Raw genomic sequence first — 20,525 nt, forward strand, 5'->3', positions numbered from 1 at the left:
AATGATGTTATGAATATAGTTAAACATATGTCCTAATTGTATGAATGTGTATTCTTTGGGTTTATGCCCAAGAGTGGAATTGCTGGACCTTGAAGTTAGACTGATTCCAATTTTCCTGAGAAACCATCATACTGATTTCCAAAGTGGTTGTACAAGTTTGCACTCCCACATCTGACAGAGGGCTGATCACCAAAATATACAATAAACAGAAGAAACTAACCACCAAAACACAAAACAATGCAATTAAAAATTGGAGTGCAGAATTAAATAGAGAATTCTCCACAGAAGAATCTAAAATGCTGAAGACACTTGAGAAAGTGCTCAATGTCCTTAGTCATCAGGGAAATGCAAGTCAAAACCTGAGATACCATATTACTCCAGTCAGAATGGCTAAACTCAATAACACCAATGACAGTCTATGCTGGAGAGGATGTGGAGCAAGAGGAATACTCCTCCAATTGGTTTCCTTTATCATCCTGTTCAGGTAACTTTTAGGACAGAGCTGTGGGATTCCACACTGGGAATGTAAGACACCAGTGCCTGTTATCAGGAGCCCTGCATGCTCACTGCCCTGTTTCCTGAAGCTGGATTGTGTTTTTCTCAAGTCTACACTAACAATGATTGATGCTGAATGGACATTAGTGTCCAGTGCACAGAGCCCCTACACACACATACACATTCACATGCAGCTTTCTGTTGTTAGAGGCATCGAGGCCCACTTAGGACTTCTCTTGATTCTTGGCTCTGCTATAACTTTGACTTGTTTGAATACAATTATTTATGTCTGTGTTTGCTTTTTCAGGTTTTGTTTTTATTTTAAATAAGAAGAATGCATATGCAGCTTGACTGTACAATGGCTTATTGTCAATAACAGAATTAATACTGCCATTGGTACCATGACTACAAACTGATTATTTCTATTAAAAGAATAATAAGAAAAAGAAAAAGAAAACAACACAGTTGATAGTGGGATTCTCTGGCGCAAATTGTTTTATTTATTTATTTTTGTTCACTCACATGAAGCCAAAAAGTTGTATAAACAAGAACCTAGGGCTAGAAAACCATTTTCTTGCCCATCTGACTAGATCCTTTCACACACAACTCTCAGGTTGAGAGTTGATTGGGATGTCTGATTTCCTGCCAGTAAAGTTATTTTCCTCCTGGAATTTCTTCTCAAATTCCATCATTATCCCTCCTTATCCTCTGGGCCTTTTCCACCAGATGTCATGATACTCAGGAATTGTCCACTGAACCAGTTAAAGGTGGACAGAATTCCCTCATCCTCCAAGGCATAGTGTCTACCTGCTCTAGGCCATGCAAGCTAAAGTGTCTACAACATCATGAAATCTCTTGTTCAAATATAAACCTCAGTGTCAGGATAGAAAGTCAAGAGGGGTTCCTTTATTGGTGAATTCCAGGAACCATCAACAGAAAGATTAAAAGTTATATGAATGATGGGTCCAGTCATTGGTATATGTGATCTTGCTATTCTCATGCAAGGTTCATAGGGCAGACTTCTATGGAGACAGATTGGATTTCTCAAGTACAGACAAAGCTTGCTACACAGAACTCCACCACATGGCTGCCATGATGTCTCTCAGTCACACATGATAACTGGGACAACATTCTTGTCCTGCACATGGTGTGAAAACATCATAAATCTGTCTACAAACATTACAAAGCAATCCCTACAAGGGAATGAGTTTAATCTCTTGGAGACCATGGTCTGTCAAAGAAAACACAAAGGTTAACATTCTGATATTTAAGATATGATTGTAAAATGACATCAAGTTTGTATAATCAAGAACATTGCTAAATATTGTTGCCATGAGACAGCAAAAGGGAAAACCTAGATATAGTATTTAAGCAAAGCCTGGGGAGTAAGTGCAGAGAGACCAGCAAGGGTTTTTCCTGATTCTCTCCAGAGTTTATTCCACTAAGTTAACCACATAGACGACTCAGGAGACCATCTTCTGTGTCAGTCACATTCCATGTGTAGAAGGATACAAGCTGTGACATGGAGAAGTTCCGGTAGTTTCTAGACTCTGTCACTCTTCTGGGAATGCTACAGAAACAGAAATGACACAATTCAAAGACACTTTCTATCACCACAAAGACAGTACACCTCATATTAGAATGAATTCCTTGTTGGAAAACAGGACTAGACAGTCTTGTCTGGTGATGAGGCAATCTAATGTCTCTTCATGCTGAGTCTCACCTAATCAGGATAGAGTGTCATGTCCTGGGGAGGAGACTGGACTGGACTGATGGACGAACACCTGAGCAGAGTCCCAGAGTGGAGGATCTAGATTTCTCTACACCTTTTGGTACTCACAAACATGATTCCTTCATTATTTAAGAAAGATTAACAATATTAGCCTGCTGTACAGGAATGCTATGTCCCACACAGCCTACAACAGACTAATAAGGAACAAAAAATGTTCACATTTTAGAAGAGTTTTTTCAGATAAATAATACTCCTTAGAATTTACAATCCATTGTTTTCCTTTTTGTGAGACAGGGTTTCTCTGTGCAGCTTTAAAGCCTGCCCTGGAAATTGCTCTGTAGAACAGAATTTCCTTGAACTCACAGAGATCTGCCTGCCTCTGCCTCCTAACTACTGGGATTAAAGGTGTGCTTCACCACTGCCCACCTGTCATAGTTTTTCAATCTGGGTATCACACACCAATCATTTTGCATGAATCTGAACTAAACTAAGTCCTTGAAACCAATTACTTCATTTTAATATCAAGATCCAACATTCATAAAATTTGTTATTCCTTTTAAAATGATCAAAATTTTATTATGATGGCCTCTGTCAGAGCACAATGAAGTGAGGCTTTGACTTCTATCACAAATACAAAATAAATAATAGGTAATTCTTTCATTCTTTCCCTAAGACCAAGTTTCATCTCTATCATTTCCTCAAGGCAAATATATATATCCAATACATTCACTATGGAACTAATTCTACACCAGCAAGAACTGCAGACAAGCTCTCCCTCTGCTCACAAAACACCCCAACCCTTACCATGCAGCTCTGGCTGAGGAGCCCCACCCTGGTCCCAGTCTTCCCATTCAGAGTTCAACACTGAACACACAGCACCTACCAAAGAGTTGTGTGTGAGAGGAGATATCCTTGTTGCTTCTTAAATAAAACAATTTTCAGAATTTCTTAACCTGAGTACTATAAGTATCAACATATACACTCAAAATCCTCCCATATCCAACTTTCATTTCTCCAACAAACTCTTGAGTTCTTCAACTTAGTAAAATTTTTGCCAGTGAGAGAGAGAGAGAGTGTGTGTGTGTGTGTGTGTGTGTGTTTGTGTGTGTCTGTGTTTGTGTTTGTGTGTGTGTTTGTGTGTGTGTAACAATTTGAGTACAGTTATACTTATGTATATGTACCTGTGTTTGGAGCAGTGAACTTGGAATTGAATAATTATAACACAGCTTGTCCTTGATGAAAACTGATTCTCCCTCTCTCAGGAGCCACTGATTACCAGTAGTTCCTCATTTATAGGTTGGAAACTGTGAGGTGTAACCCTATACTCTGGGTGTCCAGTTTCCACATCTATATTGTCAAGATTTAATGGGATCAGCATCCTCTTTTCTCTAGAAGATACCATCTCATGGTGGCATCCTGGTCCTCTAGACCTTGTACTTTTTCTGTCCCCTCTTCAAGGATTTCCCCAAGCTTTTGGTGTTGTGTTAATATTGAAGATGTATCCAGTGTAGGTGTGCATCCCTGGGTCACTTGTTCTCTGCAAGTTTTCCTGATATGGATCTCTGTAATAGTCTCCATCTGCAATTTAAAAAAAATGAGAACATCACTGATGAGGGAGGGAGAGCTTTTATCTGGAGATATAAGGATATATTTAAAATAAAGTTAGAGAGAGAGAGAGAGAGAGAGAGAGAGAGAGAGAGAGAGAGAGAGAGTTACAAGCAGAGCCCCATTGAAGGTCAAAGTGTTTATAGCAGTGTTGATGTTTAATTTTTTGCCTTGGAACTATGCAGACAGAATACATTTTGTTGCAGTAAACTGTGAATACCTGATTTAATTCAGGACTAATCCATGAGATAGCACCTATTTCTCACACTGCTCAGGTGGGCAAGAAGAATGATATTAGATATCACTGAGAAGTAGAAGAATAAAAAGTACTGTTCTGTTAAAGATGGCTCGAGGAGGAGAGATTCTATAAAAACACAGCCCATCTGACAGCACTGAGAACCAAAAACCTTGAGGAATGGGAGGTTTGCATGCTAAGTGAGAACAATGTCTACTCAGCGCTTCAGAGAGGCAAGACCATGGTAAACCCTGACTAAGATGTGGGAGAGAGCAAAGATAACATGATGGCATGGGGAGGAAGGTCACAGGAAGACAGTAGGCTATGGGAAAGGAAGGAGGTGGATTACCTTGTGGTCCCATGCAGATGCAGGCAAGTCTCTCAAGGTCCAGGTGAGAAACAGCAGACCTAGCTGATGGATTGTGAAAGGCAAATCATTGTAGAATCAGAGAGCAGAAGGACATGGCATGGAAGGAAATAGTCCTACTGGGTGTTTTTAGGTGGCCACAGAAGAGCTGGAAGTATCTTCCTGATGGAGAAGAGCAGGTCTGTTAGATGGGGAAATTCATCCCTTGAGGAGCTAAATGCAAAATATGGATCACTGAAATGTGTTTAAATCATTGTTAAAGAATGATCTCAAATAGTATTTATATTTACATAACATTTCTTTTATTTTTTTTTTGAGGATCAATCTCCAAGCTTTATGCATGAAATTGTATAGCACTTTGTTCTGGACTCAACTACATGTTGTTAATCCAATTAAAGGTAGGCATGCATTATTTACTGAACCTTATACAATGTTTATTAAATTATTATAGGTTGTTTTTTCTTATTAAAGTTCTTATGAATCAATTGAATAATTTATGCAAAGTGAGCATAGAAGTTTGCAATTAGAGAGCACAATAAAGAAAGTCTGAAAACATATTTTTATGTAAATCCAAGAATTCATTCTTAATAGTCTATTTTTCTTTCCTTCCTTCCTTCTTTCTTTCTCTGTTGTCAAACAGTTTCGTATAGACCAAGCATAAGTAAAATCTAAAATTCTCCTACTCCAAACTATTGCCTATCATGTAATGGTGGAGATGAACACAGCGGTTTGGGCATGCAAAACAATACTCTAGCAGCTAAGCTATATGGCTGGGAAAATGATTGATGCTTTGATGTTATAAACACCACTTGGTTCCTAATTTCATCTCAAACAGTTGTACCATTTTTTGTCTTCACTAAGGCTCCTACCTCTGAGTTCAGGATATAACAGGAAGACATGCAAATAATGCCCTCCTCTGCCAATGAAAAGCATCCCTGATACTGCAGCTCTGACAGAGGGACCCAGCACTGGACTCCCTGGACCTCCCATCCTGTGGTCATCACTAAACACACAACACACAGCATGGAGTTGAGACTGAGCTGGGTTTTCCTTGTTGCTCTTTTGAAAGGTAATTTATACATAAGGAAAGATACTGTGTGAGTGGACATTAGTGAGAGGGACGTGGACATTTGTGACTGTTTACTGAGAGGATTCTCTTTTTCACAGGTGTCCAGTGTGAGGTGCAGCTGGTGGAGTAGGGGGGAGGCTTGGTGCAGCCTGGATAGTCCCTGAAACTCTCCTGTGCAGCCTCTGGATTCACCTTCAGTGATTACTACATGAACTGGGTCTGCCAGGCTCCAGGGAGGGGGCTGGAGTGGGTTGCACAAATTAGAAACAAAGATTACAATTATGCAACGTACTATGGGGAGTCTGTGAAAGGCAGATTCACTATCTCAAGAGACGACTCCAAAAGCAGCCTCTACCTGCAAATGAACAGCTTAAAAGCTGATGACATGGCCATTTATAACTGCACTACAAACACAGTGAGAGGACTTCAGTGTGAACCTGACACAAACCTCCCTGCAGGAGCGCTCAGGACCAGCAGGGGGCGCAGGTCACACATGGAGGGAAGGACAGGGCAGGAACAGGAGCAGGCATGACTGAGTGCTGGTTTATGTGGTCACAGCTGTCGCCCCATCTACTGGTTTCTCAGGATGCTCTCTGTGTTTATGTTCTTTGGGGTCTGCAATAACAGAGTTCTCTTCTGCAACAATTTACAATATACACACCACGCAGTCTAACGTGAATTACATGGAAATATCTCACCTCTGATTGCAGAAATGACTCTGGTGATGACTCAGGATCAAATGCTGAGTGAGGTCTGCAGCATTGGTGATGATTTTCCCTCATGAGATTCAGACAAAGACTCAGTGGTATCCGGTTAGGACAGTGCCTGGGATTAGGAAGTCACAGGTGAGGTGAGGTCACACCAGAATGAACCCTTGTGAGGAGCGGGGTAAATAGAAGGGGAGAGGAGAGAGTAGACCGTGGTGAAGCAACCAAGAGGCCCAAATGATACATGACAAGAACCAGGTAACTAAAACATTTGGATTTTATAGAGACCAGCATCTGGGAAGGGAAGACCTTTCACTGGAATCCAGCCAGGAGGACCCTGTAACAGGTAGGGTCTGGGGAATCAGGGGAATCTGGTGGCCTTTTTCTGAGGTGATATTTCAAGTAGAAACCTCAGCCATTTGCCCCAGATTTGAAACCTAAAATCCCAGATTTTATTGTCAACAAACACATGATTAGGAGCAATGTGACATCTTCTCTGTGATTACTTCCTGCTGACACTGAGGCATCAATGTTGGGTGGTGTAATGGTCAATTGTAATAGAGTCCACCAAAGCCCAGATAAAGGTCATTAGGTATTTATTTGGGAATCACTTGTGAATAAAATAAAATAATAAGTTTGAAAACCACTGAGGTCTTCTGTCCAGAGCCATGGAAGCTGAGATGTGATCTGCAAACCCCACCCAAGACAAGAGCTCCCCTCCCTGTCTTTGTGCAGCACCTGAGACTCCAACAGGAAGGGGCTGGAACCTCAAAGACTATTGGATGGATGAGTTGCAACCACTGGGTGGAACAAAAGAAGCTGAAATGCTGGCCCTGTCCAGGCTGACCAGACTCTGAGGAAACTTCTAGGGATAGAGACATGTGGATATTAGTTGGAGCAATTTGTAAGGGAGAGCCACCTGGGATGAGCCAACTTAAAGTTATCCCATAATGCAGATTTTTGAGAGAAAACCTGCAGCTAGTTCCTGGAGCAGTCTGCAGTTGAATTTATATCTAACACAAAAAATAGACTAGGGAAAAAGTGTAAAATAAGAAGTTTAGGGGATTTTATCTGTCTGTGTATTTGAAGTTGGTCTGGTAATTGAGGGAGGCTTACACAAATCGGGGAGAGAGAGAGAGAGAGAGAGAGAGAGAGAGAGAGAGAGAGAGAGAGAGAGAGAGAGAGAGATTAAAGATGATCGGGTAAAGGTGACAAATATCTGACAAGAGTCTGATGGGGGATATGATAAAATATATTGTCTGAAAAACAGTAAACCTTATAAATTTCTTTTTGTTCTATAGAAGTGAAAAATCCCATGCTCAAATATTAAGGAACAAAAGGGAACCTTAGTCAAAAAACAGCCACCAGTAACACACTCTGTCATTCCTGTCCTCACTCAGAAGGACCACACACTCCTCTGCTCAGCCTTTTCTCTCTTAGTCATGTCCATCCCCAGTGAAAAACATATCTCTCAGACTAAAATATTCCTCTAAGATTGCCAGGGAACCTGTGACACAATTCCCATAGCAAATAAAACAGGGAAAAAAGCAAATTAATACTGCAAGTTTATGAAGCTGAAAATTTCTATTTTATTTCGGAGTGAGAGATAAATGTTCAGAAAAGAAAATTTGTTTTTGTCATCTCTGCATACAATGCACAGTCCTGATAATCAAGGGTCTGTGTTTGAACAAGGTTCTTTCTATAGAACAGCTGAGCACTAGGACCCTGAAATCATGCTGGGGAAACATCAAATGAAATTTCCCCTAATGCTTTGCCCTTATCACAGATGATATCAAAGTGTGATTATTGCATTTTATACACCTCTTCCTGTAGTTATGGAATCAATATAATATTTTAAATACCTTGAATTTCTAAGTATCCTTATGATGCCAATCCAAGCATCCATGCTTACTTTTATGTGAATTTATGTTTTTTTCAGTCTGCTGCAAGTAATTTTACTAGATCATGACTATGAGAAACTGTGTGTGAATATCATCCAGTAGTTCTTGTGAGAAGAAACCCACTGAGATGACACCCTCTAACTGTAAAAAGGGCATAGAAATGAACAAAGACCATGCAGCAGAATGTAATATCCACATTCCAGGCTTGGATGGATCCTATAGATCAGTCATACTGCAGATCAGAAGCAACTCCAATAACAAATCACCCTGATGATTTTGGAGCACAGAGTAGTAGGGGATGACCACACCTCAGACATTCAGAGCCCAACAAAACAGGTGCAAAGACAGAACAGCAGGCTGTTCACTGCAGTTGTCTGGAGTTTCTTCCTTTAGCCTACCCACACATAACCAGGCTAAATAAGTGAAACCTGGCAGAGAAATGATTTGGTCATGAAAGGACTCAAAACAGAAGTGACTTCAGATCAGCAGCTCACTGCATTTAGTTGCTTTAAATGAAGTCACTTTCCTGCAAGTGCCACAGAGTCAATCATGTCATAGTCTGTAAGAACTCTTAGCCATAATGATGTTTCTGTAATAGTTGAATTAATTAATCCATTAAACAATTACTTCCCAACTCTCCTTTTTAATACAGAGTGACTATTTTAGGGGACCACTTGAAACTGATCCCACAACCACCAAGAAAATCCTACATCCTAAGGGGATTGGAGAGACTGGAAGACATAAACCATTGCACTACAGACCATGTAACAGATTCTTCTCTGTCCTGTTGTATTTACAGACAAGGATTCTATATTCAGTTTGAGGAAATTAATGGCAGAAATGACAAAGATGTTAACTAACACACCCCAAACACAAACATATGGCATAAAGGTAAAAGAAGATTGTGATGTGTTCAGTATTTCACAAGGATTAGCCTCTGTACTATTAATGTTTATTTAATGTGCATATTTATTATACACATACACACACACACGCACGCACACACACACACACACATACACACACACACACACACACACACACACACACACACATATATATATATATATATATATATATATATATATATGTATTCTATGATGAGGATAAAACTTGTGTCTTGTGCATGTTAGACTTTCCCACCATGCTGTCCCAGCCTAGTTTCAATACTGTAATTTAATGTACACTTCAGTATTCATCTATCTTTACATTCGTTCCCACTGAATTTTCAAATTGTAATGTTTAATTTTTAAACTTCTATGAACTTACTGTATAATATCTGATAAGATGAGCAGTGAAGAGTTCATGTATAAAAAGAAAAAATTAAGGATGTTGAATCTTTTTATAAACAAATCATGAAAAATATTTTAATGAAATCATCGTCCTCACTAGTTCAATTTCTCTCAGAAATTAGTACCATTACCTGCTGCCTCTAAGGCTCTCACACACCAGAGAATAAGACATATCAGGAAGATATGCAAATACTGCCTCCCTCTGCTCACACAAACCAGCCCTGCCCTCACCCCGAAGGTCAGGCAGAGGACTCTAGCCCTGTCTTCTCATTCAGTGAGCAGCACTGAAAACACGACAATCAACATGGGGTTGGGGCTGCACTGGGTTTTCTTTGTTGCTCTTTTTAAAGGTAGATAACACGGTATACTGAGTGTGTGAGGAGACATGAGTGAGAGAGACAGTAGACTTTGTGACAGTTTCTTCATCAGGATCCTCTCTGTTTGCAGGTGTCCACTGTGAGGTGAAGCTGGTTGAGTCTGGTGGAGGATTGGTGAAGCCTGCAGGGTCACTGAAACTCTCCTGTGCGGCCTCTGGATTCACCTTCACTGACTATGCCATGAACTGGGTCCGCCAGGCTCCAGGGAAGGGACTGGAGTGGGTTGCTCGCATAAGCACTCAACCTAGTAATTATGCAACTTATTATGTGGATTCGGTGAAAGGCAGATTCACCATCTCCAGAGATGATTCCCAAAGCATGGCCTACCTGCAAATGAACAACCTGAGAACTGAGGACACGGCCACTTATTACTATACAGCTGACACAGTGAGGAGTCTGCAGTGTGAGCCCAGACAAAAACCTCCCTGCCGGGCTCCCATGACCGGCAGGGGGCGCTCAGGACACATAAAGCCCAGGTTCAGACATAATTGATTTATTTATTTTTCTGTTTTATGTGGGTGTCCTCTCTGTTTACTGTTATTTTGGGATCCTTTTAATAATTATAGACTCAGGAATTGATCAGCGCCTCTAAAAATTATGGCTTCTGTTTTGACGAACATTCTTAAAACAAATATGCCATCTAGTACTCTCTGAACAAATGCAGAAAGTGTCTATGAGAGAAGAGTGATTCTCTGTGGTCAGGTGTTGGGGAAGCTCTGGAGACTCACATGGACTTTTCCCTCATACTGAGGTTGGGGCAGACCCTCGACAGGAACAGTGTTAGTAATTCAGAGGGAACCAAATGGAAGTGGAGCCGGGCTCATTCTCAGTAAGCATCTGAGTTGTCCAAACCACTCTCCTCTTCTGCACAGCTGGGCATATAAGGCTAAGAAGTGATAGCGTTGAAATTTTATTATTTTCATTACTCCATTCAACATGGTGTCTTCTGCTTCTGTGTTGAATTAGAATATTCTAGTTCTGACGTCTCTGCACTAACTCAGAGCTCAGCCGCTCACCTGGAGCTAAGGGATGGGGCTGCTGTGTGGTCTGGGCAGTGTCCTTCCTGTGAGCTTCTACTGTGGATTCTCAGATCCCGATCTGGTTGCCTTTGGTTATGAATCCATTCTCACTATATTCAGAAGTTTCCTGGTCAAGCTGCCCTCAGGACTCAGAGAGTGAGCAGTTTAAACTTGACAACAGTGACCCAAGAGTCTCATGTTAGTAATAATGTGAGCATATGCATCTACCAGTATTGGGCAAATATTTTCGAGAAAATATTTTGATCATGTGGAAATTCTCATATTTACTTGCAAATGAAAACATAAAGATATATATATATATATATATATATATATATATATATATGAAAACAGCCACTCACAAACTCAAAATTAGTTACAAGGTAAAATAAAGAAAATGCTGTTTTTGGTGATCATTGGCTTATTGGAATGTAGCTCACAATCTGAGAACCTTGTGTAGACAAGGAAGATTAGCAGGTCAAGGGTAGTCTCAGGACACAGCTGGTTCCAGGGCACTTGTGACCACTTGATACCTGTTTTAACTAGGAACAAAAGGAAACCATGAGGCTCCTTTAAACAGTCTTACTATCAGGATTACTTCCAGGGTCCTTGATGAATCAATGGGTCACAAACAAAACACCTGTGTCTCTAGAGTTGAGATCCTCTTCCTGGGTGTTCCCCTTCAGGAAGAGCCTACATGACATGAGAGAATGGAGGACAATGGCTGGAGAAACTTTGCAGCTGTCACTGAGAAGTCCATAGTGTGTCAGTGATGCATTCAAGGATCAGATCTCCCTGAAGCTGAGCTCAGCTCCCACTGAAGACACAGCCCTGCCTTACACTGCAGCAGACACAGTGAGCAGGATCCCTGTGTGCCCAGAAACAACCTCAATCTGAGGATGCTCAGGACCAGCAGGGGGCGCTGTAGACCCAACTTTCACCAGGAAAGAAAATATAGTAGGTGAGAGAAACATCTGGAGAGTGAGAAGTTTTCTGAGACCCTTAGGTTTCAAAGACTGTGTAGGTGCCCCAGTCCAGTCCCTGCCTGAGTTCGTGTCCTGACATGCAGGAGAGGCATTGGCATGAAGAAGTGAATTGTCAGATCACCAGAAGAATTTCACAGGTAGCCTGCTCTGAAATTCTCCAGCTATCTTTATTTATACATCAAAACAAGAATGGTTTTCCAAAAAATAAAGAATGGATTTCCTTACTCATAAACAAGTTTTTCCCATCTTCTCACATTAACCTCCAGTAAAAACAAATATGTCAATTATTTTCCCAACTTTTACATCAAAAGATCTTTTACCCAAAAACAAGACTTGCCATTTTGCTAGATTGGCCAAATGCCGAGCAAGGTACATCCTGTCTTTACAAAATGAAAGATGATGCACATAGACACACATTTCCAAGAAACTGTCAATCAACACATCTTTACAGAAACGAGGCGATCCACACTGATACTGTCAGCCCTGAATCACAACAGCTCCAGGGGTCTGGAGGGACACCTGGCATCCCAGACAGGAAACGTGGGATGAATCAGGTCCCAAATTATTTTAGGGGAAGATATTAGAGAAAAATGTGGTTTCCAGGAGTGCTGACCCAGGCATGGTTGTCTACAGTCTCAGTTTTCCCACGAGTAAATGTCTTTAATAGTGTCTAGGTGAATACAGTTTTCACACAATGCATGGTGGAGATTTGTACTCTCGAGCAAAGATTTTCCTATTCACTGTCCCATGTAGTGTTCCCTCTGCAGGTGTTACTTTCACCCTTAAATTGTGGGGGGATTCTGAGTGACCATTGTGCACATCCCAGGTGATGTCATTTATAGTCTCGGTGACAATGCCCTTCCCACTGACAACAGAGTTCAGTCATTATAGTTTTCTGATTTTGTGGTGTTTCCTTATTAACACTGTTACTGCAATGGAGCTCTTTGATGCAGCTGAAGGTCGGAAGGCTGGAGTGTTTATCTGTCAGTTTTAGATTTATCAACGGGAGAAGTGATGAGTTAAAAAAAATGTGAGTACCAGAACTTCTTTATTGTTGAGGGGGAGGGAGAAGGGGAGGAAGAGAAAGAGGGAGAAGGAGAGAAGGAGGAGAAGCAGAGAGAGAGAGAGGGTGATCTGGAGACCTGCTTGGGTTTTTCTTAGATTCCTAGAAATGAGGCTAGAAGTTTACCATCAAGTTGATTCCTTTTCAGTATTTATTGCTGAAATGTCCTCATATCCCTCTTTTTCCTCGTTTATGTTTTGTTGTTCCAATGCAGCAAATTTGACTTCCCTTGTTGCCTCTATACTCTCAGTTCTCTTCTTTCCTCTTCCATTTTTTTTAGTTACATTTTAAGTTTGCTGCTATGCATCGCAGGTGACCTCAGGCTAACTGTAGGCCACACTGTCCCCTGTGGGTGGAATCTTCTTGATTCCCCCCTCTGACTGTCTCATGCAGCAGGGTTTGCTTCTAACAGGTTCAGCCACTTTATGCTCACCATGTTTACCTAGATCTGAGTGTCTGAATTTTGTAAATTGGAACTTCCTAGTATCCACTGATAGTCAGTTTCTGTAATGTGCAGAATTTCAAGAGCTGACCTGCAATCTGCCTGCTTTATTCATGTCGATAAAGAGTGAGACCAACACTTTACTCTGATGACATCCCAAAGCTCAGCTGGTTCACCTACAATACTGGAAACCGGAGTCCATTCAATTTGAATCAGTGAAGTAACCCATAAAAACCTCTTGTTCAGTTGTCCTGTCAGCATGTCAGTCACCACTAAAGCAGGAAAGGCTGCACACACAGCAACTGTTGTCATCTGTGATGAATGGTGTTGAGTGAGAAGTCAGAAAGAAGCCCATCCTCAAGTCAACACTCATGGCCTCTACAAAATGGAAACAAACTTCTGCACTTCAAGTAAGATCAGGACTGGAAAGTGCTTAGCACAGGGCATGGGAATAGCTGAGAACAAAAGGAGGAGCAAGGAAGGGTGGGTTAGGATGAGGTCATCCTTCTAGCAGTCCTGTGCTGGCACATGGAGGACGTAGAGAAGTCAAATGCCGGGATGTCCACTGTGTTCAAGTATCTGTCACTCCCCATTGTACTGAACAAATAGGTAAATGCGCCAAGAAAGAAGAACTGAGTTAGGTAATAACAGAAGTATTTCAGTCTCCTGGATACACACAGGTACGGACAGGCCTCTCCAGTCTCCTAGATGAACACTGGGATGCAGGCATGCCACATCATCTCAGTACAGAAAGGGAGTTTCAAACTTAGGAGGCAGTCGCACTTGGGGTGTGGAGTGTCCATCAGGGCTGGAACCCACACAGCAAATATAATAGCTCCAGAGCTTGTGGAAAAGCAAGGACTTGCCCTCTATAATGGAGGACATGGAGATTTTTTTTGAAATTCACGTGAAAGTGCATCTTTTGTTTGCTTGTATAAAATGAAACAGATGAAACTTAGTATGTACCAAGGAAGAAAATAATGTATTATGTTACAAAAATATTCCAACTATTATCTTTATTCCAGACTCCCCAAGCACATTCACATTTATAATAGGACACATCATCTCTAAGATCCAGATAGGGAACTTGCTATATAGTAGGAAGATATGCAAATAGGGCCTCTCTCTTCTCATGAAAACCAGCCCTGCATTGACGCTAAAGCTCAGACAAAGAGATCATCCCTGGATTCCCAGGTCTTCTCATTCAGTGATCAGCACTGAACAACAACCACATCATGGATTTGTGGCTGATTTGAGTTTTCCTTATTGCTCTGTTAAAAGGTAATTTATGAAGAAGAGATACTGGGTCAGTTAGTGGAAATGAGCAGGACAATATAAACTGGAGCTTGTGTGACAGTTTGCTGACAAGATTCTCTGTGTTTGCAGGTGTCCAGTGTGAGGTGCAGCTGGTGGAGTCTGGAGGTGGCCTGATGCGGCCTGGCGGTTCCCTGAAACTCTCCTGTGCAGCCTCTGGATTCACCTTCAGTGATTACTGGATGGACTGGGTCCGCCAGGCTCCAGGGAAGGGGCTGGAGTGGGTTGCAGAAATTAATGGAGATGGCAGTGACACAAAGTATGCCCCGTCTTTGAAGGATCGATTCACCATCTCCAGAGACAATGCCAAGAGCACTCTGTACCTGCAAATGAACAGTGTGAAGTCTGAGGACACGGCCACTTATTACTGTACTAGGCCCTCCACAGTGAGAGGATCTCAGTGTGAACCCAGACATAAACCTCACTGTGAGGTCGCTCACCGCCACCAGAGGGCGCACAGCACACACAGAACACAGGTTCAGCTCAGGATTTCAGGATTTTTTTTTTTTTTTAATTAGTTCAAATTAGGAACAAGCTTGTTTCAAATGTCGATCCCTCTCCCTCTCCCACCCCTCATCCCCATCCCTCCTACCCCACCCCAACCTTCCCCCCACCCCATGCACCCTCTACTCCCCAGGCAGGTTAGAGCCCTCAACCAGGGCTCTGCAAAGTCCACTATGTCATCCTCGGCTTGGCCTGGGCGCTTGCCCATGTGTCCAGGGCAAGAGTGTATCCCTTCACGTGGGATGGGCTCTTAAAGTCCCTTCTTACACCAGGGAAAAATACTAATCCACTACCAGGGGCCCCCTGGAGTGCAGAGGCCTCCTCATTGACATCTATGTTCAGGGGTATGGATCAGTCCTGTACTGGCCTCCAGGACAGCAGTCTGGGATCGATGTCCTCCCCCTTGTTCAGGGTAGCTGTTTCTGTGGGTTTCTCCAACCTAGTACCCTGAGTGAGGTAACCCAGTCACAAAAAGACAAACATATGAGTGAGTATGTACTCACTCATATATGAATTTTAGACAGAGCAAAGGATAACCAGCCTACAATCCTCTTCACCAAAGAAACTATGAAACAGAAGGACTCTAAGGGATAAAGGAATGGACCTCAGGAATGGGAAGAGGCAGGAACTCCTGTGGTAATTGGGAGCATGAGGGTAGGGGAGAGGGAGCTGCCAGATTGAGAGCAGGAGAAGAGGCGTGGAGGAGAGGAAATGGAGGAGCAGAAATATTGAGTTGGGGGCTGAATAGAGGAGAGAGAGCAGGATGAGAGATACCATATTAGAGGGAGCCATTATAGGTCCGAGGAGAGATCTGGCACTAGGGAGATTTCCAGAGACCTACAAGGATGACACCTACTGACAGTCCAGGCAATGGTGGAGAGGATAACCTAAACACCCTTCCCCTAAAATGAGATTGATGACTACATTTTATGCCATCCTAGAGCCCTCATCCAGTGGCTGATGGAAGCAGAGACAGACATCCACAGATATACACTGAGCTGAACTCTGGAACTTAGTTGAAGAGAGGGAGGAATGAAGATCAGCTCAGGATATTATGCAGACATGATCCACTCTGGTGTCTAGACTGCATTATTTTTTTTCGAAGCAATTTCTCCGAATTTCTCTCTACATGAATGTACTGCATGGCTCCTGTTGCTAAACACTGAGAGCAACACTGTTCTCCCATGATATCCCAGAGCTCCGCTGGGTCATGTACAGTTCTTGACCCTGGAGCCCATTCAAATGTGAATTAGTAAAGTAACAGATATAAGAGCCACAGGTTCAATTGTCCTGTCAGCATGTCAGTCACCACTCAAACAGTGCAGGCTGCACACAAAGCAATCTGGTGTCATTCTTCATAATTAAATATATTGACTGAGACGTCAAACAGACGTGCATCCTGTATGTTAACTTCTGTAGACTCAAGAAAAGGAAAACCTAACTTAAGGACACCTGGTAAAATAAGGACTTCTAACTGTCTGGGATAGAGCATGAACGAGACTGAGAAACAAAAGACAATTGGAGGAGTGTTGGAAGTGAGGCCATCCTTCTGGGAGGCTGTGTAGGTCACCTGGAAGACTTGTTTCCTGCCTGGGGGACCAGACTCCAGCAGCACAAGGCTCAAACAGAATCCATGGAGTCAGAGTACTATGACATTTTTATCTGAGGGTGTTGAGGGAAAAAACATGTACACTCTTGATGGTTTCTTCTTTATGCTTTTCCTGTACTCTTTCTTCTGTGTTCTATATTCTGTCATCTCTATCCAGAAATGTCCCCTCTTTTTCTCTTGATGTATTCCTCCTCCCAATCCTTATTAATCCCTCACAGCTTTTAAACCCCAGCAAAATTTTCCAAACAATATAAAAATTACAATATGGTTACATTCAAATTTTCAAGAGAATAATTGCAATCAATATAAGCAAATAGAACGCATATTTTCCATATCTTTTACATGATTAAATATTTTACATATTACAGATGAAAATAAAGTTGTCGATGGAACCCCTGTACAACCATACCCAAGCAAACTGTAATAGATTAACAGTGTAAGCAAGCAAGGTATTCTTCTCAGCCAGTTCTTTTCCTGGCAGGCTGCAATTTGTGGCTACAAAGAAAGGACCAATTATTTCATTCTTTATCTTGAAAGGTAATCCTATAAGAAATCTTAAAAGAATGAGAAATCTAAATTTATGTTAAAACTACCATTATCACTTTTTATATCAGGAGACTGAAGGAAGAAATTGGTACAAGGTATTAGTCATTATTTTTGATTATCAACCAATCCTGAGCATAAAAACATGTCAGCTAATAAAAATTGAGCTGCTGTGTATTTGTGACCCCAATCTAATGAATTTATAACTCAACTATGTGTCCTTTGAACTTTAGTTATTTTCTGGGACATTTCATCTCAAAGCTGTTATCAAATCATCTAATCTAACCTGTAGTTACTTTCAGGCTTGGTTGCAGCTAGGATAAACACTAAAACCTGTGAATGCATCTTTCAACATTAAGATTGAAAGAATTTGAGACAGCCTGGCTTCCAGACACCCAATTGTTTTCCCTATTCATTAACCTGCACTACAGTCTATGCAGCCACAGAGGTGAAACTCAGAAGCCCTAGCTGTGTGACAATTCCTTGTATTTATTTTTTATTATCAAAAGTATATTTAAACTAAGTTTATAATTATCAATTAGACAGTACAGCTTAAGAATAAATATCTTCACAATAATGCACAGGAAGATATGTCCAGTAGAATGGGATGTTTCCACATGAGAACACACTATATTACAGGCAGTGGGGATCTCCCCACACCCATTGACACCATTCAAGATACCAAAGAAAGTTGGCAGCAGCAAAAATGAAAAGGAACAGCAAAAGCAAAAGACATCCTGGAGTTTTGCCTATCAGAGATTCATCCACCAGGGCTTTAACTCCTGTTTGGCTGACTGTTACGATAAATCTTTTTTCCAAAAGCCGCCTGAGCCCCACTGCCACGTGTGAGCTTTATGCCAGCTGCCCACCCGAGTTAGGCCCAAATGAATACACAGAGAGACTTGTAATAGTTACAATGCTGCTTGGCCATTGACTAGGATTCTCATCTGTTAGCTCAGTCTCAATTATCATATATCTATATATTTTATAAGACTTATCTTATTGGATGCCTTATTGGCATCCCTCCTTGTCGGTGGCTCACATCCCACCACTGGAGGAGGAAGGGGAAAAGAGGGCCCTTCCAGTTACTCCTTCACTTAAATATGAGTCTCCTTGCTATGTCACTTCCTGCCTGGATTAGCACTTCTCTACTACATTTCCCAGAATCCTCTTTGACTCCTATTCCCATCTATTCGCTGTCACATTGGCCAAACAGTATTTTATATAACAATCAATAAGATAAACATGCACAGTACATTCCCCATCAGCTGACACCTGACCCTCAATTGCCCCCTGCTGCTCCTCTGACAGGGCCACCTGCAGACACAGAAGTCAAAGCTCAGCTCTCCTTGAAGTTCAGCTTCTCAGTCACTCCCGATTTCCAGGGATAAATAGGCAAACATGCAGCAAAGGAAAACTGAATTAGATGATAAAACAAGAAATACACACACTGTCTGGAAAATGCTCATGCATGTGATTAGCTGAACACTGGAATTCAGGCATGTCACATGACCTCCATACAGAAAGGGAGTTTTCCAACCTCAGGAAGCAGCTGCTCACAAAGTTAAAGCTATGGAAGGAGTTTTAAGTTCACCAGGAATGAGGTCCACACAGTAGTGCTGACTTCACAAATAATGAGCACTGCAAAGCAATGCCACTGCTCTCCTAATCCCAGATGTGGAGAATTGAGTAGAAATGAACATGAAAATGAGTCTTTATACAAAAAGGGATAATAGGGGATGATTTGAAAATGATATAATTCAATAACAATTTCCCCAACATTAACATTATGATCTGATTCCTACAGAAAATTAACAAAGAACCCAGGACCTGACAAATCCAGGCTCCACTACAGAGCTTGCTATAAAGCAGGAAGACATGCAAATGGGCCCTCTCTCTGCTCATGAAAAGCAGCCCAACCCTGACCTTACAGCTCAGAGAGAGGAGATCAGCTGTGGATCCCAAGACTTCACTCAGGGATCAGCATGGAGTTGGGGCTGAGCTGCATTTTCCTTGTTGCTCTTTTAAAAGGTAATTTATGGAGAGCAGTAGATGCTGACTGTGTGAGTGGACATTAATCTGAGGGACAATAGACATGTGTGATGATTTCGTGATCAGGATTTTTTGTGTGTTTTCAGGTGTTCAGTGTGAGGTGCATCTGGTGGAGTCTGGGGGGAGCCTGGTGAAGCCTGGAGGTTCCCTGAAACTCTCCTGTGCAGCCTCTGGTTTCACCTTCAGTAACTACTGGATGGGTTGGGTCCGCCAGGCTCCTGGCAAGGGACTGGAGTTCGTTGGAGAAATTAAATATGATGGCAGTACCACAAACTATGCACCATCCGTGAAGGGCCGGTTCACCATCTCCAGAGACAATGCCAAGAACACTCTGTACCTGCAAATGAACAGTGTGAAGTCTGAGGACACCGCCACTTATTACTGTGCTAGATACACAGTGAGGGGATCTCAGTGTGAAGCCAGACATAAACCTCACTGTGAGGCCGCTCAGCACACACAGAACACAGGTTCATCCCACAGACTATGAAGGCATAACTGAGCAATCTTCTCAGCAGCTTAGGCTCCTTTCGTCTTCTAGTTCCCAAGAAAGTCTAAATAATTGTGCTGTGGGTTAATGTTGTCATCAAAATATCTCCTGTGTTTCTGCTGTTATTTAAGAAACATGGATGCTCCTGTGTCTTTTTTCTCAGATTCAAGCAGATCCTCAGTCAGATTTCTTTATTAGAGTAGCATTTATATTTAAGCGGAAATCAAGGGTAAGAAGGGGCCCATTACAGGTGCACAAATGCTCCCAAGGCTCAAACCTCCCCGCCTCTCATTGACAATGGTGCACATCATGTTAAGACATGATCCAGCTGTGCATTTAGCTAATTCAGTTTATTACTCCATGAATTCCATCTCTGCTCATCATGAGATTTTTATAAACTTGTCCATCAGGGAAGTTATTAGAGTGTCTGTGTGGAGATGGCATTTCAAGGATGGTTTATTGTCTTCTAATTGACCTGAATATGGGGTCACACCACCAGGAAGGCATTGAACATCTGCATCTGATCACATGATAATGTTCATGAGAAGTCAGATTTACTCACCTAGAAAATCTCTCACATGCAATTGGGCATTTTCTGTAAATCTAACAGAGATCACTTTGGGTCTGTGAGTGTCACATTAGCAGACACAGAGCCAGCTCATTTCTCTAAGAGCCACAGAAATTCCAGCTTGTCCTCTGAGAAGTTCCTCTCACTGTGCAAAAAAC

General features: G+C 41.8%; 2 gene segments (V, D, J or C); both read left to right on the plus strand.

The window, feature by feature from the left end:
* Positions 1-9,707: 9,707 nt before the first annotated feature.
* LOC118238968 lies at positions 9,708-10,272 on the plus strand. The segment is given in 2 exon segments: positions 9,708-9,753; positions 9,851-10,272. Coding segments are annotated over 2 exon segments (468 nt in total).
* An 8,970-nt stretch (positions 10,273-19,242) lies between these two features.
* On the plus strand, positions 19,243-19,799 carry LOC113838449. The segment is given in 2 exon segments: positions 19,243-19,291; positions 19,399-19,799. Coding segments are annotated over 2 exon segments (447 nt in total).
* The last annotated feature ends 726 nt before the right edge of the window (positions 19,800-20,525 follow it).

This window comes from Cricetulus griseus, chromosome 5, assembly GCF_003668045.3.
Source record: "Cricetulus griseus strain 17A/GY chromosome 5, alternate assembly CriGri-PICRH-1.0, whole genome shotgun sequence".
Lineage (NCBI taxonomy): Eukaryota > Metazoa > Chordata > Mammalia > Rodentia > Cricetidae > Cricetulus > Cricetulus griseus.